The 26792-nt window shown below is 41.3% G+C and overlaps 1 protein-coding gene across 3 annotated transcripts in view; it reads left to right on the forward strand.

Moving 5' to 3' along the window:
- Positions 1-25779, forward strand: part of LOC100054455 (solute carrier family 28 member 3) — a 51608-nt gene extending 25829 nt beyond the window's left edge. For 2 of the 3 annotated variants that reach the window (XM_005604932.4, XM_023635014.2), the window contains exons 11-17: positions 322-452; positions 3157-3325; positions 4001-4198; positions 9167-9248; positions 9976-10074; positions 10302-10422; positions 11303-14201. In XM_005604932.4, coding sequence (XP_005604989.3) covers positions 322-452; positions 3157-3325; positions 4001-4198; positions 9167-9248; positions 9976-10074; positions 10302-10422; positions 11303-11429 — 927 coding nt within the window. In that variant the 3' untranslated portion in view covers positions 11430-14201. Of the gene's footprint in view, positions 1-321; positions 453-3156; positions 3326-4000; positions 4199-9166; positions 9249-9975; positions 10075-10301; positions 10423-11302; positions 14202-24203 lie in introns of those variants that run through there. The other variant, XM_070249099.1, reaches the window with a different exon arrangement.
- Positions 25780-26792: the final 1013 nt, after the last annotated feature.

A 26792-nucleotide genomic window follows, 5' to 3' on the forward strand; every position in this document is an offset into this window, starting at 1 on the left:
TTGAACATTCCAAGGGACAACAGAGGTGCAGGGATCTGTGAAAGCTCCTATAGCACGGGACTAATTCTCTTCGGAAATGATTGGATTTTGGTTTTGTGCTTCTCCCCAAGGATGTGGTCAATTCACACAAATTCTTCCCTCTGACTGTCACGGTGATGCCACCTTGGCTCCCTGAGCTCCTCCAAGCCTCCAAAGAAACACTGTTTTCTGGCATAGACGCAGTTCCTGCCCTTCTCTTCCCTAGTGAGGCTTTTGGGCCATTCTTCCTGAACACAACAGAAAAGCTAAACCTAAGCTGCCTTCTTTCTCCTAAAATCACAGATTTCACCCACTCACTTGTTAACTGCTTCAGTTATGTCAGCACCCGTGTCACTGGCTGTGGCTAAACTCTTTTGGCCTGAGACAGAAACACCTAAAACAACTGTCAAGGATGCCATGAAAATGGAAATAGGGTAAGTGACACCTTCACTTCGTTAATGACTATACAAGCTGGGGCAGAGAGAGGGTCTGAATTCAAATTACAGCAAAAAATTGACAGAGCAGACTGAATTATGCTATTAAAGTGAATTTAATTTCCCAGTGACTATTAGACTTCACTCCAAAGAATTTTGTTCAACCTTTGAACCCCTTTTTTTGTTCATTGAAGTATAGTTGGTATACAATATTAGTTTCAGGTGTACAACATAGTGATTCCATATTTATATATATAAAGAAATGATAACCATGGCAAGTCTGGTAACCATCTGTCACCATACAAAGTCAGGACCGTATTATTGACTATATTCCTTATGCTGTATATTACATCCCCACGGCTTATTTATTTTATAATTAGAAGGTTATACCTCTTAATCCCCTTCACCTGTTTCACTCAGCCCTTCTGCCTTCTGGTGAATATCATTTTGTTCTCCACAAATTTTATGTTTATTCATTTGTTTTTTAGATTCCACATATAAATGAAAATATAGTGTTTGTCTTTCTCTGTCTGACTCATTTCACTTATCATAATACCCTCTAGGTCCATCCATGTTGTCACAATTGGCAAGATTTCATTTTTTTATAGCAGAATAATATTCTATTGTGTCTATATACCACATCTTTATCTACTCATCTATCTATGGGCACTTAGGTTGCTTCCATATCTTGGCTATTGTAAATGATTCTACAGTGAACATTGGGGTGCATATACCCTTTTGAATTAGTGTTTTCATTTTCTTTAAATATATGCCCAGAAGTAGAATTGCTAGATTGTATGGTAGTTCTATTTTTAATTTTTTCAGAAATCTCCATACTGTTTTCCATAGTGGCTGCGCCAATTTGCATTCTAACAACAGTGTAGGAGAGTTTCATCTTCACCTACACTTATTTCTTATCTTTTTGATAATCGCCATTCTGACAGGTGTGAGGTGATAACTCATTGTAGTTTTGATTTGCATTTCCCTGTTGATTTTTGACATTGAGCGTATTTTCACCTGCCTGTTGGCCATCTGTCTGTCTTCTTTGGAAAAATGTCTCTTGAGGTCCTCTGCCCAATTTTTAATTGGATTTTTTGTTTGTATCCTATTGAGTTGTATGAGTTCTTTATATATTTCAGAGATTGATCCCAAATCAGATATGTCCTTTGCAAATATCTTCTCCCATTCAGTAGGTTGCCTTTTGGTTTTGTTGATGGCTTCCTTGGTTATGCGAAAGCTTTTTAGTGTGCTGTAAGGCCATTTGTTTACTTTCGTTTTTGTTGCCTTTGCCTGAGGAGACAGATCCATAAAAATATTGCCAAGACCAATGTCTAAGAGCTGACTGACTGTGTTTTACTTGAGGAGTTTTATAGTTTCAGGTGTTACATTGAAGTCTTTAATCCATTTTGAATTTACTTTTGTATGTGGTGCAAGAAAGTTGCCTCGTTTCACTCTTTTGCATGGAGCTATGTAGTTTTCTCAACACCGTTTGTTGAAGAGATTGTCTTTTCCCCATCGTATATTCTTGCCTCCTTTGTCATAGATTAATTGACCATGTAAGCATGAGTTCATTTCTGGGCTCTCTCTTCTATTCTATTGCTCTCTATGTCTGTTTTTGTGCCAGTACCATACTGTTTTGATTACTATAGATTTGTATTATAGTTTGAAATCAGGGAGTGTGATACCTCCAGCTTTCTTCTTCTTTCTCAAGATTGCTTTGGCTGAAAACCTAAGTAACTGAATGTCATTGCATTTCCTTGACTTCAGTGTAGATATTTTATTTTAAATATAATGTAGTGTTCATTTAGACTTGATTTAGGACTCTTGCAAAGCCACAGAGAGACCATTTCAGGAAGTTTCTTATATGATAGGGAAAGAAGCTGTGATATAGGTATCCTTAACCCCTCTTTGGTTCGTTTTCTTTTGCCATGTGCAAAAGAAAGAAAAAGGGGTGGAAAAAACAAGGGATTTAGGATGTTCAAAAGCATTTCACTTAATAACAGAAGCCATCAACCAACATGTTTCTGAGATTCACCTCTTGTTTGTATGTGGGTAAAGTCATAATCATGAATGAAAAAGCAAGTTGTCAAAGAATATATATATGGAATATGTATGATTCCACTTATAAAGTTAGCAAATGTGTGAACCTACACAATGTATTATTTAGGGATGCAGACATATAGGGAAATTGACAAGAAAGGGAATGATAAGAAACTTCTAGGGAGCCAGGTACCTATGAGATTGAAGAGGATGAGATTAAGGAAGGGAACTGGTGGGGAGGGGACTCAAGGGTGAGGGTGACCTTCCATTTCTTAGGTGATGGATGTTCAGACCTTCCTTGAATTATTAGTGCTTATTCCATGAATATTTTATAAATATTCTCTGGTAGCTACTTTTAAATAGATATAATTTTTAAAGCCTATAATCTTTTATCTTTTCCCAACTTTTTAGTTATAAATGTCCCCAAATTAAAAGAGTAGTATAACAGTTAGACACCCATATGCCCATCACCTACACTCAGTAATTATAAATCCTGTCATGATTTCATGATTTCATGGAATCCAGGTGAGGATTTTGGCCAAGGCGTGGTCCTGAGAGTTTGTCTTTTCATCCGAATGAGCTCTGATTTCCCCGTATCTACACCTGTGATGTCCATCTGCTGACAACTCCTTGGTAATTCTGCCATTGCTATCTTTTGATAAAGTGATTCGAGGAATCTCCTAGAAGCCATATCACAGGGAGCATCTGCATCCATCTCCCTGGTGGCACACATCGCTGTGAATCTGATAGCCTTCCTGGCCCTGTTGTCTTTTGTGAACTCAGCCCTGTCCTGGTTTGGAAACATGCTTGACTACCCACAGCTGAGTTTCGAGGTATATTCTATCATGTTTCTCCTCCATTTTGTTTCTGCCTATCTTGGTTTAAAAATAAAATAGGTTGGGGTGGGCCCAGTGGCTTAGTGGTTAAGTTTGCACAATCCACTTCTGTGGCTCGGGGTTTCGTGGTTTGGATCCCACTCATGGACTACTCACTGCTCAAGGGGCCTTTCTGTGGCAGCATCCCACATATAAAATAGAGGACAACTGACACAGATGTTAGTGCAGTGACAATCTTCCTCAAGCAAAGAAAGGAAGATTAGCAACAGATGTGAGTTCAGGGCCAATCTTCCTCACCAAAAATAAATTTAAAAAGACATAAAATAACATAGGTTTGTGAATCACCTTCCCTAACTGCCTCTAGTGCACTCTTTCTTATACCAGCACAAACCTTTCATGTATCCCCTATCTTCCCACCACTGCTTCTCTGACTCCTGTCAGACTCCTTCCCCCAACATACAGTCGTTCTCTCCATCCCAAGGATCCAGGTCACTTCATGTGACGAATCCCAACCTTGACTCCTATTGGACGAAGATGGACAAGGGCATGTGAAAGGATTTCTATGCCTGCAGGACACACAGACGAGGAGGGAACAATCTCGTCACGAGGGTGAGGCAGAAGAATGGGAGAAAATCACAACTCTAATAAAGTATCTATTTTTTGTTTTTGTAGATAATATGCTCCTACATCTTCATGCCGTTTTCCTTCATGATGGGAGTGGACTGGCAAGACAGCTTTATGGTTGCCAAACTCATAGGTTATAAGACATTCTTCACTGAATTTGTGGCCTATGAGCGCCTCTCAAAATTGGTGGATTTAAGGAAAGAGGCTGGACCCAAATTTGTGGATGGTGTGCAGCAATATATGTCAGTGAGTAAATATTTTCATTTTTCAGTGCACGTCTTTATCACATATATACACTCAACAAATAGTTACTGGTGCCTCTGTGTGTCAGGCCAGGGACCTGGGGTATATTGAAAAAGAGAACAAATTCCAGAGCACATGGAGCTCATAATGAAAATGGCAGCTGATAATTTTCAGTTATGTTGAATTAATCATTGTGTGTCTGTGTGTGTGTAGAAACACAACTAGTCACTACCATTGAGATCACTTACTGTTGAGCACCATGGATCAAACCCAGAGTCATATGAGCTGAGACTGGAATCAATCCATCAACAATTATCGAATGCCTTCTGTGTGCAATGCACCTAGGAACTGAGGCCACAGCGTTGAAAGTGATGAGGCCTCTGCCCTCGTGGGGCTCAGAGTCTAATGATCAGGAAGCTCTCTTCCTTTCAGCTTAAGGAATTCTATGGACTCTGAGAAACTGCCTAAATGGAACCTAGAGCCTGGACATCCTAAGGAAGTCGTGAGACACAATCGCTGCTCTCCACGTGGATAAGGGAAGAGAAGCAGCACAGGGTCTCTGGTCTGAAACTTTGAGACAAGCACCCTAAAACTATGTCAGGACTTCAGGTCAATAGCCTGCAAGGAGATGCCCATGTCCCCTTGGCCTTGGATGGGATAAGGGAACTCAGGCGAGGCTCTTTCTTGGGCCATATTTGCAGCTGAGTCTCCAACTTCTATTTTCCTAACAAACAGAATTGTCACACATGGAAACTCCCAGGGAAATGGTGAACGTTTCTGACCACCACCATTATTCCTGGAAACAATCCATGTGGACTTAATGTCCTAGGCACATATTGGGCTTTAAAAGGAAAGGGGAGGGAAAGCATGCTGCCCAAGCTTCTGAGATGGCCCACCTCTGAACAGCCCCCACTCTCCAGCCTCCCAAAGACCAAACATGCACATTTACTCCCATGTGTTACACTAAATAACAGCACACCCCAGGAGAGTGTTGACTTGTGTGTTCTAATCAGGGCATTTGCCCCGCACATCTGATGTGCACGGTGGCTCTGTAGGTATCCTGTTTCTCAATTGTTCATTCTACAGCTCACCACGCCTCGGCACTTGGCTAAATGTCCCTATTGTCTGGATGCCACCACAAAGCAGCTTGCTTCCCTGCCAAAAGTATACAGTAGGCTCAATTAAGTGAAATGCTTTTCAGTCCCCAACTGCCAGTTGCCAGGAGAAAGTAGTTTTGTTAATGAGCAAAGCAAGCTCACAGGCCTGGCAGTGCTGAGCAGGTTTGTGAGCAGGTTAGTAGGAGAATAGAGACAGGCCAGTAGAGCTGATTCAGGTTGGGGGTGGGCCCGACCAGGGGCAAGATCAACAAAATGGGGATGAGTCCCTGCAGTTTGTGTTTACCAGCCAACAATTGGTGGGGGTGTCCCCCTAGTCTCCTGGAAAAGGCACCATGTGACCGAAGTGTAAGATCTGGGTCCATGAGACAAAAATCCCATGTTATCATTGAATTGTGCCCAATGCTGACCTCCATCTAAAGTAAGAGGTTAGAATGTGTACGTTGCACTTTATTACTCCATTTTCTCTTTCTTAAAGATAATACTTTGCATGTTTTGCAATTTGTTTGATTTTGTAAACAAAAACACGTAACACATTTCATGGCACAGGAGTCAAAAGGTACAAAAAGGTGTAAAGGGAAAAGTGAGTCATCCTCCCTATTTCTCTGGCACTAGCTCCTCTCCCTGTGCCATATTGTGCTCACTGTCCTTAGCCTTGCTTCTTGCACTTAATAATGTATCTCAAATGCCTTTCTATACCGATGCGTGTGACACAGTATTCTAGGTACAAGCACACCATAATTTATTTTTAACGGGTCCCTTGCTGATCAACACTCTTATCACTCTTATCAATTTTTTCTATTGAAGTGGTACTACAATGACGGTCCCTGTACATATGGCATCTTTGCTCATGTGCAAGGAGAGCTGTAGGATGTACTATTAATCTCCTAGTGCAGTTCTTTCCATCACATAGTCTTGCACATTTATGGGCAGAGACAAAGTGGAATCACCCCAGCCTGCTTTTCCTCTTCTTATAAAACCCTACGTGGCCCCATCTGTGTGCCCCCCTCCGCAGATCCCCAGAAAGGAGAGAGAGGACTCTCGAGCACTTCACGCCCTCTCCCTCCCCATGGTCTCCTAATAAGCTGGCCTCTTTTTGAAGCCAATAGAAGAAAAAGCCCTACACAGAGAGTGGGACAAGGACGAGCTTTTCCAGAAACAGTGGACTGCTCAAATACTTGATATATTTTATTTTCCTGCCTGCTATATGCACACTGATTGAAAACATCAACAAAGGAGTTCTCAGAAACCATGAAAAGAAGAAGGGCCTTATCAACAAAAACTTACCTTGACCACTTGACTCTTGAATGTGGGCTTTTTAAAAATCCAGTTACTGAAAGATTAAAAAAAAAAGGCACCACCAATTTTGAATGAAGCATTGGCCTGGTTTGTTCTTTGAACCAAATCATAGATTTTTCAGAACTTGGGGGAAATAATTATTGCCTCAATTGTGAGGGTGCCTTTGCCAGATTGGCTGTGCCTCCGGTGAACAGTGAAGTGCCCTGGCTCTTCCAAGCCTCTGCAGTCAGTCCCTCACCCTGAGAAAGAACCATCTGGCCTGAGCAGCACCTCTTGCCTTCAGAATAGAGATGGAGGGCCGTGTTCACACTTGGACGAATTCACCTTCCATCCTCTCACGGCCCTGTGAGAGGACAGTCCATTCTCCCACCTCCAAGGGGCACCTCATGTTCCTATGGGCTGGTCAGAGCTGAGGAGCAAAGAAAGGCAAGCACACCCCACGGCCAGATGGAAAGGACTCCTGTGAAATCTGTAGAATCCTTTCTACTAATAGCATTCCATTTACAGTATATCATTTTTACTAAAGTATAATTTACATAGAAAAAAGCCCAATTTTTGGTGGACATGTGAGTTTTGACAAATGTGTCACCTGTGTAACCACAACCACAATCAAGATGTAGAACATTTCCTTCTCACCTAGAAAATCTTCCTCACGGCCGGATGTCGTCAACAGCCCCCACCCCCACCCCCACCCAGTCCCGGGTGTCCACTGATCTTTCTTTCACAATAGATTACTTTTGCTTCTTCTAGGATGTCACATGAGTGGACTCACTTAGCGTTCATGTTGTTGCATGTATTAGTTCTTTTCCTTTTTATTGCAGAGTAGTATTCTCCTTTATGGGTATCCACAATTTTTTTATCCATTTGCATGTTGAAGAACATTTGGGTCGTTTCTAACGTAGGACTATTAGGAGTAAAGCTGCTGTAAATATTCATGTACAGCCTTTGTGGGCGTAGGTCTTTATTTCTCTTGGGAAAATCCCTGGGAGAGGGACTGCTGGGTCGTGCAGGCAGTGGATGTTAACTTGAGAAGAAGCTGTCAAGTATGTTTGTATCTTTTCTTTTTTTTGAGGAAGATTAGCCCTGAGCTAACACCTGCTGCCAATCCTCCTCTTTTTGCTGAGGAAGACTGGCCCTGGGCTCACATTTGTGCCCATCTTTCTCTACTTTATATGTAGGACGCCTACCACAGCACGGTGTGCCAAGTGGTACTTTGTCTTCACCCGGGATCTGAACCGGCGAACCCCTGGCCGCCGAAGCAGAACGTGTATACTTAAGCACTGCGCCACCGGGCCAGCCCCGTATGTTTGTATCTTACAAACAGGCTGGGACAGTTTACATTCTCACCAACAATGTACAAGAGTTCCAAATGCTCCACATCCTCCCCAACACTTACTATTGTCCATGTTTTCAGCCACTTTAGTGGATGTGTGGTGGGATCTCATTGTTTTAACCTGCATTTCCCTGGTGATAAACACTATTGAACATCTTCTCACATGCTTAGTGGACGTTTGCATGTCCTTTGTGAAATCTCTTGACAAATAGAAATGGCAAGCAATAGGACATATTGGAGCATATGAGGAAGCCATTTGGTGTAAACTTAATTCGGCCTGACTTTGTTTTTTCCAAAAGGGTCTGACTGCGGCGGTTGAGCTCGCATTGTATATCTGCTTTAAACATTTCCTATGACAAAAACAAATGGCCTTAAGATAAAGGTGCAACTTCCCCCCACATTTGCATTTCCTTAGGGATAAGCATCTTTCGGGAGGCTGGGAACTGACTGCTGTGCTCACCTGTGACCATCCAGCTCCAGACAACAGACCTGCCACCCTTCTGTGTCCACCTAGACAGCAGACCTACCTGCTTTGTCCATCAATGGCTGTGCCCACAGAGCAGTTTCACAACTATTGTAAAAGGGACATTTCAATCATATGGGAAACATCCTCTTTGGGGGTGTATAACCACTCTGTAGACCCCACTTCTTTGGTGCTCTTTCTTCCTTTGGGAAGAAAGGCCCTGGGCCATGGTCCTCACATTTTAGCTCAGAATAAACTCACCCAAATTTTCATTTATAGATTGGTTATGGATTATTTTCGTCGACACTCTGTATTCGTTTATTAGACGCTTGTCTTCTTATTATTGAGTTACAACAGTTCTTTATACATTCTGAATAAGACATTTGTCAAATAAATGTGAATATTTTCTGGGACCAATTTTGTGTCTTCAGCAGCTGGTCCTGTGCCTGGCACATTGTAGCAGGTGGCCAGGTCACACTGAATATTAAAAGTTGTCATTGAGCAGAAAGTAGCATTTGTAGAGGCCAAGACCACCCATTCCAAGCCCTTTGTGGAGTCTCTGAATCCACACAGCCCCATTCTCTCCATCCAAATTCAAGGGGAAATGGAAAGAAAGAGTCTAGGAACCAACAGGTGTTTGACACCATGCACTTATTTGTCAGTATTGATTCTGTTGTCAAAATAGGAAGCCCAGTTAGGGTGTCAGATTTACTAAGCTGGTCACACCGTGTATGCATCTGTGTCTTTATGCTTCTTTACAGATTCGTTCTGAGACAATTGCCACTTACGCTCTTTGCGGCTTTGGCAGTATCAGTTCCCTAGGATTAGCGATCAATACTCTCAGTAAGTAAAAAGAATATTCTTCAACAACAGATGTGATGTGAACCTGCTTTAGATCTCCACATTGCTCTGTAATATTATTCATGTCAGGAAAAGAAGGCCCTACAAGAGCAGTGAATCATTAGGGGTCTATTTGTTATCCCTGCTCTGCAGTGTAGTTTCCCTGTGTAGACCCAAGCTAACATCGGGAAGAGTCTGCCCAAATGCACAGGTGCTTCTCCAGCCAGGGGTGACACATGGCTTTCAATTCACGTGCCAATTCCAATAGACTTATAATGGCCACCTGGAGAAGGATTCCGAGGTCCAATGGAAGTCAAGTGGAAAAACGCTGTGATTAGTGAGTGATGTCTGCTATGGGCACAGACGAGGATGGTGACAGATGAGTTGCAGATGTTTGGGATCCTCCATTGTGATGCGTTTTCCTTGCTGTGCCCTCAACATGCTGTGTGTGCCCTTTGGATGAAAATTAGGACTTGTTTCTTCTGTAGAGAATGGAAGCCTCTGGGCCTTTCGGTGTGGACAATCTTCTTTTCCTCCCACATCAGAGGACTTCTCTGGACGTGGAACTCATCACTAAGTTCGTGAATCTTGAATTTCCCAGCTAAGCTAAAAAAAGAAAAGTCAGCTGATCTGAGACTCCAGCCCCAGAACAATTCTCAGAGGTTGGGAATTTGGAATTCTAATCAATAAGCTTCAACATTAACCTCATATCTGCTTCCATGTTTCCCAGCAAATATAGCAGATTTCAGAAGGGATGACATCGCTGCAGTGGCAGGGAGAGCTCTGATTGCAGGGACCATCTCCTCCTTCATCATGGGCTGCATTGCAGGTACTGCTTCCATTTGTTGTGTCCTGTCCTGCTGTGCCCACAGCTCTCAGGGGGCGGTTCTTGCAACTTATGTGCAGCATATGCTGTGCAGAGAGCTCAGAGGCAGAGCTGTGTTAAGCATGTCATGAAGTGAAATGTGTGGAGTGTGGTGGAGAAGCTAAGAATGGAAGGAGACTTCAGTGACCTCGTGAATTAATAAAATCCATGGCATTCTGTTCCACTTCTAGGCATCCTTTCCAGCACTCCTGTAGACATCAACTGCCATCACATTTTCGAGAACACCTTTGCCTCTGGCTTACCTCAAAACACAACCGATGTGGTGTCCTGTTGCCAGAGCCTACTGAGCAGGTATTGTATTCTGGATCATAACCTCTTTATATCCATTATTAATTTAAAAATTAGACCTAAAGACCTCTTCCACTTATCTTTATAACTTCATAACTTACTTTATTTAAATATGAGAACCTCTGTGACAATTCTAACAGCCTTTCATTTTGACGTTTCTCGGCTAAGACTAGGACCCGTAGCCATCTAGTGTCACTCAAGCATTTCACACGCCCCTGCTGTGTTAGGCACTTGGTGTGAATTAACTCTCTCATATCTTGCAGACACAGTGTAAGTTAGGCACTGTTGCTTTTTTAAGCATTATATAAAATCAGGGCATGGGGAGGCTATGTCGCTGACCCAAGCAAAATGAGTGCAAGCACAGTCAAGATAGAAAGACCCCAGAAAATCTAGGTCTTTCTGCTCACAGAGCCCATGCACTTAACTAGTACTGTAGTACTCTAGTACTAGTTACTAGGTGCTGCCTTCCTTTCAAGGGGGTCAAGCAACGCAAGCTGTCCTGACAACATGGTGATGGTGATGGGCCATGGTGCATGAGGCGCTGCCAGTGCCCCATGCTGGCCACCCCCTCCCTGTACAGTTTCTATTTGCAAAATCAATACCCCAACCCCATCTGCCCTTCTTAACATGCAAGGGTTTTATAAGGATTAGTTCTATCTTTCTTTGTTTATTCTGGAGGAACTAGGGTGAGTCCTGAAGCCAAACAGGATTTGAGAGTCAAAACTCTTTCACTGGGGCCTGTGTCCCTAACCCACCCTAACCTGAATGTGAGGGGGGGAAGTCAGCTTGCTGTCCTATGCTATTTTTAATGTGTCATCTTCTGCTCATCTACACTTTCTGTCTTCTAAGTCTCAGATAACTGTTTCATTCCACTTTCTACCAGCACTGTTGCCGTGGGTCCCGGGGAGGTCATCCCAGGAGGGAACCACAGCCTGTCTTCTTTGAAGACCTGCTGTGAATTGTTGAAGCCATCAACACTGAACTGCACTTGGATCCTTGATGAACTCTGAGTTCAGCTACTTCTCCAACAGAACTCTAAGTAGAGATACTGAACTTTCTACTTCGGGGAGAAAAGAAAACACTATTCTCCACAGATTGGTACTTCCATCATGGAGTCAGCTTTAACTGGAAAGAAGAAACACAGGAGTGAACCCTTCAGATCTAGAGCATCTCCCTCCCCTCCTCAGCCCTGTCCCCACTGAGAACTACTATAGTGTCCCAAAGTGAGGTGTTGTCTCCAGTCCCCCAAATGTCTTCCAATCTTAGAATTTTAGGACATTTAACCAGAACGCAGGTATAAATGATGGCACACAACAACTGGGCTGTGACTCGGCCATACTCATTAGTGTGAGTCTCTGAGTAATCCAGAGTGACCCACTTTAAAATCATCTCATGCGAGGTCTCTGCTTTCATCCTGGCTGAGCTGAAATAGCCTAACAGGGAATCTCAGGTGGAAGAGGACCAGTCACATATCACCCACTCATTACCTGCCCTGAGGAAGTCCCACAGAAATCAGGAGTCCTTCAGGAGAGCGCCTAGACCATTCCAAAGTTAGGTTTTCAATGCCGTGTGCTTTGAGTTATACCAGTCAGCTTAAGCTGAACTATGCTGCAGTAACAAATACTTCAAAAACCTTGGTGGCTTACACGTTTATTTTTCAATCATATTATGTGTTTAATGGGGGCCAATTTTGGCTATATTCCATGTTGTCTTCATTTCCAGGACCCAGGCTAAAGGAGCAGCCCCTATGTGGGGCATGTTCGTCTTATGGGAGAGGGAAAATAAAGGTGGGGACCACATGATGACTCTTAAAACTTCTGCTAGGAAGTGACACCCTTCACTTCCACTACATTCTATTATCCAAAGCTAGTCATGTGGCAAGCATGAGTCAATGGCCATAGATGATTTATCCTGTCATTGGGAGCTATAGCGAATATTTTGAAGAAATAATATGATGTACCACATGGGTACATAATATCCATGTCTACCTTTGAGAAGTCAACCTGTTCTAGGGCATAACTGTAAGCCTATTCATGTGCGAATTTGATTATGTTCCTGGTGACAAGACTGGAAAATGGTGCTACTCTTTAGTCAAAATCCACATAAGGACTATTTGAAGAAGAAAACCTTTCACTGATACTTCCAGAAGAGCATCAGCATCAAACTTGTTTAATGGGTATCAAAGAAGAACCTTAACGGGTTCTGAGACATAATGTGTCTCAGAAGAAAATTCAGAAATGATGGTGGGCTGCTCTTTAAGGAAATGCTCATCATCAATGCCCTTAAAAGCATAAGGATCACATTTTGTGAGAAAACGCAAACAGTAATGACTGGATTAAAAGGTGTTTCATGCAAAAGAAAGCATGTGAAAAATGTTTTGGAATACCTTAGGTTATTTATATGTTTTCCCTTTTGTTCATGCATAAGAGTAATTTTTTTAATTGCATGTGTGAATAGTTGCTTTTTGTGTGTGTGATGGTAGTTGGTGGTGGTGGTGAAGGAGGGAGCTAAATGCCTACAGGACTCTTAATCTCTGAAGTACAGTATGCTAGGATATTTCTAATTATTCACCATTTGAATTTTTCTTGGAAAAATTTTTCTTGAAACTCAATGTGTCCTTTCAGTATTTAGACCTTCACTGAGCATCATATACTTACCTGTCTTTCCCTCCATTCTCAGTGCTCTGGTGTCAGCCTTCATAAAAGCCTGTGGCACAGTGTGTCAGGGATGCCAGTTATTCACGTGTTGGATCTCCTTTTTATGTTATCGCTATTATTTTTCTAACTCTTTTTTTTCTCCTTTTAACTCTTTGCATTTTTCTATTCTGTTTTATTCCTAAGAATCTCTTTCTGAGAGAATCTCTTTGCTCTTTCTAGAGTGTCTTTCTGGCCAACTAATTTTCAAATTCTGTCTGTTGTCATTACTGTTTCTTGGCTATTTGTAGCTCTTCTCTGCGCTCCTTTTTTCTTTTTTTCCAAGAAAAACACAGTGCCTTTTTTTTTTTACTATTTTCTTTTTCATCAAAAAGTATCCAATCTTAATAAAAAGTGATGATGTTATACACAGACACACATCCTTCTTCCTACCCTGTTCACCCCAGCTCTCTTTCTAGTACCACACACCCCTGAGATTATTATTGTTAATTAGCATATGCACCTTTCTCCAAAATTATATAAGAAAATGGGGAAGTTGCTGTTTCTACAAAACTAGAATGAGCTTAACATACCACCTTCAACTTCTTTACACTTGGCAATACACTTTGGAAATTCCTACATGTCATTATATATTGTTCTAGCTCTATCCCTCCTTTTCCCCTAGTGTGTGTGTACAATTCTACATAAATCAGATAATGTACATGCTTGGGATGGGAGGGAGTTAGACCTTTAATTTTCTTTCCACTTGCTTCCCTCCTCCTCTCTCCTGCCCTGGCCCACCACACACAGGTAACCCAGGTTAAATAACTTGATGTTTTTTTAACATCACTGTACTTTTTCCTGCCCTTTTTTTCATGTTTAGATAATATTTTACAAACATATCCACCTATTGAGGATAGGGATGATTGTTTCACAATACACATCTTCCTTGACTTACAATGCAGTTATGTCCAGATAAACCCATTGTTAGTTGAAAATATGTCAAAATTGCATTTAATGCTCCTAACCTACTGAACATTATCACAGCCCAGCCTACCTTAAACATACTCAGAACACTTACATTAGCCTAAAGTCAGGAAAAATCACCTAACAGAAAGCCTATTTTATAATAAAGTGTTGAATATCTCATGTAATTTGTTGAATACTGTACTGAAAGTGAGAAACAGAGTGGTTTATGGGTACAGAATGGTTGTAAGTGTATCGGTGGTTTACCCTTGTGATCGTGGGGCTGACTGGGAGCTGCCACTGCCTAGCATCATGAGAGAGTGTTGTACCACATAGAGTATCGCTAGCCCTGGAAAAGATTAAAATTCAAAGTACGGTTTCTACTGAATGCATATCAGTTTCACACCATCATAAAGTAAAAAAAAAAAATCATAAGTTGAACCGTGGTTAAGTTGGGGACCATCTGTACTGGATTACCCACATTTCTATGCAGTTTACTTTTCTTCCATAACAATACTTTGTGGATAGTCCAGTGCACTGGCAAAACTTTCTTCTTTTCAAATGCTTAATAACAGCCCATGATGTGTATGTATATTTATAAGCCAGTCCTCTATGCATAAGTATACACTTTGTTTCCAGTTTTTTTTTTTGTTTTTTGGCTGCTTTGAACAGTGTTTTTCCATTTTCTGTACATATTACTGCTTTTATTTTCTTTAGCTGTGCTATCTGATCAAAATATAGTGCAAGTCTCATGTTATTTAAAATTTTCTAGTAGCCACATAAAAAAGTACAAAGAAACTGGTAGAGTTAATTTTAACAATATATTTAACCCAATATATCCAATATATTATTTCAATGAGATATTTTACATTCTGTCTATTGAATTAAGTCTTTAAAATCTAACATATATTTCCTACTTAGAGTTTATCTTGAGACACTAAATTTTCATTGGCAATACTTGATCTGTATTTAGATTTCATAAAACTTAGAGTTGAAAAGTAAATTTATGGGGTGGGCCCCATGGGCAAGTGGTTAAGTTTGCATGCTCTGCTTCGGTGGCCCAGGCTTTCACTGGTTCAGATCCTGGGTACAGAAATGGCACTGTTTGTAAGGCCACACTGAGGCAGTGTCTCATATGCCACAGCTAGAAGGACCCACAAGTAAAATATACAGATATGTACTGGGGGATTTCAGGAGAACAAGCAGAAAACAAAGATTGGCAACAGTTGTTAGCTCAGGTGCCAATCTTTAAAAAACAACAAGAAAAAAAGTAAATTTAAATACCCTGATTGTTCCAAACACACTTAAAAGTTTTCCTGTGGAGAGGAGTGACGTCAGTATCATGGTGGAGTGATCTCTTCCCCCAGACACTCCCTTCTAAAATACAACTAGAGGGACATTCAAACACCAACAGAGGTCACACACACAACACAGGAGACATCTGGGAGACCCACTCAGCCATACTCCTGAAGGTGATGGTGAGGCTGGATCCTCTGGAAGAAGGTGAAACTGCTTAGCAGGAGCTCTGTGGAGAGAGTAGACCCACAGGTAGAGGAGGGCACAGTTGGGGAGAGGTGCTTTGTTCCTGACTGGTGCTCCAGGCCCATGTTCACTGGGGGCATGGCGCAGTGAGAGAGGGGCTGGTTAGACATGGTTCAGCTGGGGAGCATCGCTCTCTTCCTGCCCAGTGCTCCAGCCTTGCTCTTCAGACACACAATTGCAGGGAGCACTGCACAGAGAGAGAAGCAGTGATAAGTGGAGCCCCCTGAGCACCCAGAGTACCACGCAGAGAGAGAGGCATCGGTTGGGGAGGCATGAAGGTGTAAGAAAGTGCTCCTTACCCTGCCTTGCACTCCAGTCCTGCTATTACCCAGAGCTCCACATGGAGAGAGAGGCAGAAGCTGAGGGAAGCACACGAGAAAGAGAGCACCCCACCCCTGCCCAGTGTTCCAGATCTGCCATAGGCTAGAGCATAGCACAGTGAGAATAGCAGTCAGTGGCTGGAGCTGGGGATCCCCAGATCATCCTGGACCCAGAATACATGGCACCTGATCTTCACCCAGTGGAGGTATGTGGCAGCAGTGACCAGATAATAAATTCTTGCAGAGGCAAAAATCCACACTATTAATCAATGTGAGAAACTACATTAAATCTCCAGCCCAGAAGGAAGAAGACAAGTAGCCAGAAGCCAATGCCAAAGACACAGAAATCCATAACCTAAATGACAAAGAATTCAAAATAGCTATCATAAAAAAACTCAACAAGTTACAAGAAAACACAGAAAGACAAATTAACAAGTTCAGGAACTTATTCACAAAAGAGATTGAACCTTTAAAGAAGAACCAATCAGAAACATTGGAGATGAAAAACACAATGGATGACATTAAAAAAATCTGGACTCCCTAAACAGCAAAACTGACAATATGGAAGACCGAATTATCAATTTAGAAGACAATATTATAGAAATGATTCAGAGGGAGGAGAAGAGAGAACTAAGACTAAAGAAATGAAGAGGCTTTCAGAGAAATATCTGACTCCATTAGGAAATGCAACTTAATGATTATGGGTACTCAGAAGAGGAAGAAAAAGAGAATGGAGCAGAAAGCTTGTTCAAAGAAATAATAGTGGAGAATTTCCCAAACTTGGGAAAGGAGATGGAAATCCACGGAAAAGAAGCTCCCAGAACTCCCAACTGTGTTAATGTAAAAAGATCTACTGCAAGGCATATAGTAGTAAAGCCGGCAAAAGTGAATGACAAAGAAAAAATATTAAGGGCAGCAAGGCAGAAGAAAATAACTTACAACAGAGCTCCTATGAGGCTTTCAGCAAATTTCTCAGAAGAAACCTTACAGGCTAGGAGAGAGTGGAATGATATATTCAAAATCCTGAAAGATAAAAACTTCTGGCCAAGAATTCTCTATCCAGTGAAAATCTCCTTCAGTTATGAGGAAGAAACAAAAACTTTCCCACATAAACAAAAGCTAAGGGAGTTCATCACCACAAGACCTCCACTAAAAGGAATCCTCAAGAAGGCTTTCATGCCTGAAAGAAAAAAAAAAAAAAAGAAAGAAAATAGGAAAAGGACTACAAAGCCCTGAGCAAGGAGATGAATGGGCATGCAACAATCAGAAATCGGCAGCTCTCCATCAGATCAGGTTGGTAAACACTTAATTCTTACTTCAAGGATAAAGAAAAGGAAAACATGAAAATAAAAATTATTTCATCATCTTAAGCACAAACTCACAACACAAGATGGAATAAGATATGACAGTAATAAATTAGAAGGGGAAGAGCAAAGGATGGAATCAGCATAGTCTAAGGAAATAAGAGGGAATCAGAAAATGGACTATCTCATTTTTGAGACTTTTTATACGAACCTAATGGTAATCACTAAACAAATAATTAGAACAGAGACATATATGATAAAAAGGGAGAAAATGAATAAAACCAACATAGAAAACTATGTAATGAAATCAATAGCCCAATATACATGGGACAAGAAATAAAGGATATGCAGAAGAACCGGAAAACATGCAATAAGATTGCAGTATCAAGCCCTCATATATCAATAATCACTCTAAATATAAATGGACTGAATTCTCCAATGAAAAGACACAGAGTGGCAGGTTGGATTAAAGAACAAGACCCAAGAATATGCTGCCTCCAGGAAACACATCCAGCTCTAAAGACAAACATAGGCTCAGAGTGAAGGGATGGAAGACAATACTCCAAGCTAATGGCAAGTAAAAGAAAGCAGGTGTTGCCATACTTACACCAGACAAAGTAGACTTCAATATAAAACAGGTAAAGAGACATAGAGGGGCAGTATTTAGTGATAAAAGGGAGTCTCCAGCAAGAAGACATAAAACTTATAAATATATATGCACCCAACACAGGAGCACCAACGTGCATAAAGCAACTATTAACAAACCTAACATGAGATACTATAAACAACACAATAAGAGTAGTGGACCTCAACACCCCACTTACTTCAATGGATAGAACTTCTAGACAAAAAGTCAACAAGGAGATAGTGGAATTAAATGAAAAACTAGACCAGATGAACTTAATAGATATACATAGAGTACTGCATCCAAAAACAGCAGAGTATACATTCTTCCCATGTGCATGGAACATTCTTAAGGATAGACCATATATTGGGGAACAAGGCAAAGCACAATACATTTAAGAAGATTGAAATCATATCTACTATGTTGTCTGACCATGATGCTATGAAACTAGAAATGAACTACAAGAAAAAAGCAGGAAAGGAACAAAAATGTGGAGACAAAACAACATGCTACTGAACAACAAATGGGTTGTCAAAGAAATAAAAGGATAACTCAAGAAAATATTTGAAGGCAAGTGAGAATGAAAACACACCATACCAATTCATATGGGATGTAGCAAAAGCAGTCCTAAGAGGGCAATTTATAGCAATATAGGCCCATGTTAACAAACAAGGAAAAGCTCAAATAAACAATCTTAAACTACACCTAACAGAATTAGAAAAAGAAGAACAAAGCCCAGACTCAGTAGAAGGAGGGAAATAATACAAATTAGAGAAGAAATAAGTGAAATTAAAACAAAAAAGACTGTACAAATGATCAATGAAACAAGGAGCTGGTTCTTTGAGAAGATAAACAAAATAGACAAACCTTAGCCAGAATGCTAACAAAAAGAGAGAGAAGGCTAAAATAAATAAAATTAGAAATGAAAGAGGAGAAATTACAACAGATACTACTGAAATACAAAAGATTATAAGAGAATATGATGAAAAACTATATGCCAACAAACTGGACAATCTAGAAGAAATGGATAAATTCTTAGACTCTTATAACCTCCCAAGACAGAATGAAGAAGAAATAGAGAATCTGAATAGGCCAATCAGAAGTAGAGACTGAAACAGTTATCAAAAATCTCCCCCAAAATACAAGTCCAGGACAAGATGGCTTGTCAGATGAATTCTACCAAACATTCAAAGAAGATTTATTACCCATTCTTCTCAAACTATTCCAAAAAATTGAGAAGGACGGAAATATTCCTAGCACATTCTGTGAGGCCAACATCACCTTGATACCAAAGCTAGATAAGGATAACACAAAGAAGGGAAATTACAGGCCAATATCACTGATGAATATAGATGCAAAAATCCTGAACAAAATATTGGCAAACTGAATACAGTATTAAAAAGATCATACACCATGACCAAGTGGGATTCATACCAGGGGCACAAGGATGGTTTAACATCCACAAATCCATCAATGTGATTTACCACATTAACAAAATGAGGAAGAAAAACCACATAATAATCTCCATAGATGCAGAGAAAGCATTTGACAAGATCCAACATCCATTCGTGATAAAAACTCTCAATAAAATGAGTATAGAAGGAAAGTACTTCAACATAATAAAGTCCACATATGACAAACCCACAGCCAACATCATACGCAATGGGAATAAACTGAAAGCCATCCCTCTGAGAACATGAACAAAACAAGGGTGCCCACTCTCAACACTCAATTATTCAACATGGTAATAGAGGTTTTGGCCAGAGCAATTAGGCAAGAAAAAGAAATAAAAGGGAGACTGGCCCAGTGGCTCAGTGGTTAAGGTCACGTGTTCTGCTTCTCGGCGGCCTGGGGTTCACCGGTTCAGATCCCGGGTGTGGACATGACACTGCTTGGCATAAGCCATGCTGTGGTAGGTGTCCCATATATAAAACAGAGGAAGATGGGCACAGACGTTAGCTCAGGGCCAGTCTTCCTCAGCAAAAAGAGGAGGATTGGCAGCAGTTAGCTCAAGGCTAATCTTCCTCAAAAGTATAAAAATTAAAAAGAAATAAAAGGAATCCAAGTAGGGAGTGAAGAAGTGAAACTCTCGCTGTTTGCAGATGACATGATTTTATATATGGAAAACCTTAAAGAATTCATCAGAAAACTATTAGAAATAATCAACAACTACAGCAAAGTTGCAGGGTACAATGTCAACTTACAAAAGTCAGTAACATTTCTATACTCTAATAATTAACTAACAGAACAAGAACTCGAGAATACAATTCCATTTACAATTGCAACAAAAAGAATAAAATATCTAGGAATAATTTAACCAATGAAGTGAAACACTTATACAAAGAAAACTATAAGACATTACTGAAAGAAATCAATAATGACATAAAGAAATAAAAATATATCCCTTATTCATGGATTGGAAGAATAAAGATAGTTAAAATGTCCATACTGCCTAAAGCAACCTACAGATTCAGTGCAATCCCAATCAGAATCCCAAGGACATTCTTCACGGAAATAGAACAAAGAAGCCTAAAATTCATCTGAGGCAAAAAAAGATCCTGAATAGCCAAAGCAAGACTGAAAAACAAGAACAAAGCTGGTGGCATTGCAATCCCTGACTTGAAAATATGTTGCGAAGCTATAGAAATCAAATCAGCATGGTAGTGGTACAAGAACAGATACACAGATCAATGGAACAGAATTGAAAGCCCAGAAATAAAACCACACATCTATGCACAACTATTCTTTGACAAAGGAGCCAAGAACATACACTGGAATAAGGAAAGCCGCTTTAATAAATGCTGCTGGGAAAACTGGACAGCCACCTGCTAAAGAATGACAGTAGACCGTTATCTTTCCCCATGCACAAAAATAGACTCAAAATGGACCAAAGACTTGAAGGTAAGACCTGAAACCATAAAACTTCTGGAAGACAATATAGGCAGTGCACTCTTTGACATCAGACTTAAAAGGATCTTTTCGAATAACATGTCTATTCAGACAAGGGAAACACAAGAAAAAATAAACAAGTGGGACTTCATCAGACTAAAGAGTTTCTGGAAGGCAAAGGAAACCAAGATCAAAATTAAAAAGCAACCCACCAACTGGGAGAAAATATTTGCAAATCACATATCTGATAAGGGGTTAATCTCCATAAAATATAAAGAGCTTGCACAAATGAACTACAAAAAACCAAACAACTCAATCAAAAATTGGGCAGAAGGTATGAACAGTCATTTTTCCAAAGACATACAGATGGCCAATAGGCACATGAAAAGATGCTCAACATCACTAATCATCAGGGAGATGCAAATCAAAACTACACTTAGATACCATCTTAAGAATGGCTATAACCACCAAGACAAAAACAACAAATGTTGGAGAGGATGTGCAGAACAGGGGACCCACATACACTGCTGGTGGGAATGCAGACTGGTGCAGCCACTGTGGAAAACAGTATGGAGATTTCTCAAAAAATTAAAAATAGGAATACCATATGACCCAGCTTTCCCACTACTGAGTATTTACTGAAATAACTAGAAATCAACCATTGAAAGAGACTTATGCACCCTGTTAGGCCACAAGCCCAGCTGGGCTAGGATGGCTAGGTATCGGGCCAGGAGACTGAAAAAAATGACCCAGAGACTGCGAACGAGATATATAATTTTATTGGGATTTACTAAGAGGGTGAGTGTCCAGTGGAGGCTGGCTGGACATAGATTTGCGCAGTGCTACCACCCCGTGAGAGAATCTTGCTTAAGTAGGCAGAGGAGCAAAGGCTCCATGCTTGCCAAGGGGCTGTCTTTGGTACAACCAGCTTTCCCAGGAACAGTAGCTCACATGGAGGGGCTCTGTGTCCCTGTAAGACACGATGTTCTTTACGTGAGATAAGGGAGGGTCCAGGCTGGCCAGGCATGGATTGTTACAAATCTCAGCAGCTGGGCAGCCTGCCCACAAGGAAGCCAGAGGGACACATGGTTGCAAAGGGCCTGGGGGCTTTTGCTGAGCAAGCAAGGCCCATGCTCTACACAGCCCTATGTTCAGTGCAGCGTTATTCACAATAGTCAAGACATGGAAGTAACCCACGTGCCCATCGATGGATGATTGGATAAAGAAGATGTGGTATATATATATACAACGGAGTACTACTCAGCCAGAAAAAAGACAAAATTGTCCCATTTACAACCACATGGATAAAGCTTGAGGGCATCAAGTTAAGCAAAATAAGCCAGAACAAGAAAGACAAATACCATATGATTTCACTTACATGTGGAATATGTGCAAACTTACGGACAAAGAGAATAAATTAGTGGTTACTGGGGGAAGGGGGCTGGAGAGTGGGCACAAGGGGTGAAAGGGCATACTTATATGGTATATGACAAATAATAATGTACAACTGAAATCTCACTATGGTATAATCTATTATGACCACAATAAAAAAAATGAGAAAAAACAGAAGTTTTCCTGTGGAAACTTCCATTTCTGACTGAAATTAGTATCATTTTTAAATTAAAATTTTAGGTCCTCAGTTCCATATATGAAAGAGCTCCATATTTCAAGTACTAGTGGCTAGCATATTGGACAGTGAAATTCTATAGCATGATTTCCTAGGTGAATTGAAATGTGTGTAGATATTTGGTATTAATACATGTTGCCAGATTGCTTCTTAGAAAAACATATTGTCTTGCTTTTCATCTGCTTCGTGGTATAATCTTTCTGATGTGTTTTATTCATCTACTTCTGTGTGTATGTGTGATATTTTTAATGAAATATGTTCATGTAAGTCCCATGCTTATTTCGTGTTTTAACATTGTGTATCCTTGAGCCGAGGATGGGGTTACTATTCCTGAGCCATATGAGAGAAGACAGTGAGGGTAAGGACCCGATGAGTGAGCTGGTGAGCACTTTGGGCTTGTTGCCTCCAGAACCTTCTCAATGCCCTGTGAATGCTGTGAGTGGCTCTGGGCTAACTGGAAGTTTCCATCCTCCCAGTGAAACCACTTGATGGAGGTTTTTGGTGGTGGTGATGTCTTCACTCTTCTCTAGCAGACACAGAAGGTGGAAGGCTGCTTGCTCCCCCCAGTTCATCCTCCACCCACCCGCCCATCGTCTCCTAGGATGGCAAAGATGGAGGGTGTGTGTGTTTCCTGTTTGTTTCCTCGGATGTTGTCTGAGGTCACTCAGGGCTGACAGCATGTTGCTGTCCGTCTGTGTACCCTGACCGTGTTTCAAGCCAAGGCTGTGACCACTATTTTGAAGAGTTCTGTTCTTTGTCTCGTGTGCCCATGACATTTGAAGCGCCTAGCCTTCTCTCTGTGTTTATCTTCACACTGGTACAGTTTTCACTAATCTGAAACCCTTTTTAAAACACAGCATTATGGGTCCAGATACGAATTTTTCCAAATTTCAATGAAGAAGGAAGTTTCTTTACTGCTTCTGTTCTCCTTGTTGTTCTCCACTGGTTTGCAAAAGGAGAGGGAGGTGGAAATGGCATTTCTCTCCCCAGTCCAGAAACCATGGTTATAAACAAATTCGCTGACCCTGCAGAGGCCTTAGGGTCTCAGCCAAGAATAGACTGGAGTCATGGGATGTGGAGAATTTTCTTTGACTTTTTTTCCATTGGTCAAATCAGCACATCCACACAGTTCGATCTGAGTGAGAAGGTCTCTGTAACTACACAGATCACCAACATGCATCCATTTTGCAAATGCCTCCAACTAATGGCTCCTCTATTTCTGTAGTCTAACTAGGCTGGTAGGCCACTGTAAAGAGCTGAAGACGCGGACTTGCCCAGTGAGGCTGACTTCCAATTACAGAGCAATTCCGAATCAGGCACGCTCATGAGGAAGGTGCTGCAGGACAGTGTGCCGGGAAGGGGTAAACTACCTGAGTGCGCTGGAGCAGGGGAAGGGAGGCAACCATGCTTGCTTCCCAGGCAATCTCACCCCCATCCTCCCACGTAAGCCTGATTGACTTTCTTTCCCCCAGAGATCAGTTCAGATAAATGGTTCAGAGAAAACTTCATAGAAATGGAGTCACGCATGCTTTCTTGTCTTGCGCTCTTTGCACTTAGACCAATGTGTTTAAGTTTTATCCAGTACGTCATTCTGTTTATATTGCTGAGCATTATCCCATCATATGAAGAAACACCATTTATGAGTCCATTCTACTCTTGAAGGACTTTTAGAGTGTGTTCAGTTTTTGCAGAATTGTTGTTTTTGAAAGAAGCTTCTATTTGCCGCCATTGTTTGGGTGTTTCAGAATATTTTGAGCTTCGGAAATGTAAACTGGAGCGTGAAGAAGGCGTGGTGCCCTCCCGGGGGCTGCTGCTTATTACCCTTTCTCTCCCTCCTCATCTTGCCGAGTCTCTTTACTTACATGTTATTCTTCACAGGGATTGTCAAGATCATTGGCCTCAGGCCACAGACTGGAAGATCAGTGATGCTGGAGCCTCAAAGCGAAGAGCAGGGAAGCTGGAGCACCATGAGGCCACTCTCAGTTGAACAGCACGTTGATGAGCCTGCTCCCCCACGCTGCATAATGGCCCTTTCACTGTGCTGTGTTCTGAGAAAATCACTTTGCTTTTTTAAGTCTCCAATAAAAGTAAGAGTTACATTAGCATTTGACCCCACAGGGCTATAGAGCAGGAATGTGAATTTAAAAAATATAAGAAATGTGAAAAAGACCACCACTTTGTAGTTTGAAAGCAGCATAGGAAAGCCTGATGCGCATGCAAGGTGAGCTCTGATCATAACAGACTTGAAAGGTATAGAAGCATCCGTCAGCTGGGAACTTTGTCACTTAGGAGCTGTAATAAATTTAATCCTATTTACAGGAAAGATTGGCCAGTTCTTAAAAGCACTTGTGTGTAGTAGCAAAGACCCTAATTCTCATCAGAGTTCACCCATCAAAATTCAATCTGCCCTTTCTGAGAGGGACATCCCAAACAGTTGAGAGTTATTTGCTCTCTTGACCATCCATTCCTCAGTGTCTGGCCACGAAAAACAGCTGATCCAGAAAGTGAGGGTTTCTGCATCTACTCAAACCAGACGGAACCAAACAGAAGGAAACAATATATTTTGGAGGATTCAGGAAAGTCCTCCTGTCACAGTCTTGTTTTCATCCCAATAGAATCCAGAGTCCTCAAACAAGCACAATGTGGTCACGGAGGCTGCAGCTGAACCCATCAGATAGTTCTTTCCTAAAAGCTACTGGAGTATTCATAAAGAATTCAATCAACATTATGTCTAAAATTGGCAGAAGGTGATCATCTACGTGACCTGAAGATAAAGTGAATTTCTTAAATGCTTTCTCCTCTCTCTTACCAATAACATGCTTGAGGGGAATTTTATTGTGGTTATAGGTTTCTACAAGTGCCTCTGCTCAGGTGGATGGCACAGACATCGATAGCGAGGAACAGGGCAGACCCAGAGAGCTTCCCCAGAAACTGACCAGAGTCTGCATGGGCCTTGGGCAACAAGACAGGGGTCCAGGTTCCAGAGGGGGCTCCCTGCGTTGGCCGCCGTGACTGTACCAGAACAGGAGCTCAGAGGCATTCTTGTCTCTACCCTTCTCATAACAGCTTTTGTAAGATGCTTTACTGCAAAGGTATCAGTCATATTTGTTGTAGAAAAATATGCATAATCTTAAGAAAACAAAAACTAGACCCATCTCCATATCCATCATGTGTTGTGCAGCCATTCAATGTGTGTGTGTGGGCGCGTATATGTGTATAATACTTTTAAAATGAGATAACTATTGTGATTTATTTTGTGGCCAGCTTTTCCCCCTTTAATATATCATTAACATATTTTCAGGTTGTTAAATGTTCTTCTACATCATCATGTTTAAGTGGCTCCAGAGCATCTCATTGTGTGACTGTACCATAATTTATCCCATCTCCTATGGTTGGCTGTTATGGACATTTCCCATTTTTCATGATTACTAACACATCTGCAATAAACATTCTTGCATCCATATATTTACACAAATTCATGATTACTTCCTTATAAAATATACCAAAATGCTAGAGACAAGTAGAGATTTATCTCTCAACAGAATGTTTCCTATCTTATGCTAAGACTCAGGGTGAAGCCAAATGATCCATCTTTGCATGGACATTTCTCCATCACAAAGCCACTCTACCTATGATCAAACTCCTAGACTCTGCTAGCCATCAAGAAGGTGGTTGAAACACGACAGCAAGCCTTGGCTTTTGTGGGATTTCATATAAATCAGTGAAAACCACTTTGTAAAAATCCTTGGTAAAGGACGTACCAGGTTATCTTCATCTAATGAAAGATGCATTTTGTAGTTCCAGAGTTGGAACTAAGATTAATTTCTCTGTTTCTTCAGTGGGCTTTTATCCTGCCCACACAGATTCATTGATATGAATAAAGCAAAAGTAAGTCTGAATGCTAACTCCCGACCATTCTTAGACCCAGTGCAGGAGGAAAGAAGCGTTAGTTCACAGAGAATAATAAAGTATGGTCCCAGGCCTGGCCTCAAAGCCTAGTGATTAATTTTGGCACACTCCATCTTGGTGGCCCAGGTTTGCAGCTTTGGATCCCACGTGTGGACCTACACCACTCAACAGTCATGCTATGGTGGCAACACACATACAAAATTGTAGAAGACTGACACAGATGTTAGCTCAGGGTGAACTTTCATCAGCAAAAAAAAAAAAAGAAGTATGGTCTCCACCAGCACAGTTGGATACAGGGCGTGCTGATGGCGGGGAAGGGGTGAGCACAGCATGGGTCCCTGAGGAACTGGGTCTGTTCACTCCATCAAGGGAGGGCTAGCAATTTCACCAGCAAAGGCAAGATCCACAATTGTGTGTCCCATCTCCTCAGGTTGCCCAGGAGAGCAGCTGTGGATTCCCCTTTGTGGAGAGAGGGGCTCGACTCCCTGTACTCATGGTTCACAAAGGGCAACCTACTGTACACTGTTCTGTATCTGGGCTTTTCACTTAATAATATGT

Source organism: Equus caballus, chromosome 23 (assembly GCF_041296265.1).
Source record: "Equus caballus isolate H_3958 breed thoroughbred chromosome 23, TB-T2T, whole genome shotgun sequence".
Taxonomy (NCBI): domain Eukaryota; kingdom Metazoa; phylum Chordata; class Mammalia; order Perissodactyla; family Equidae; genus Equus; species Equus caballus.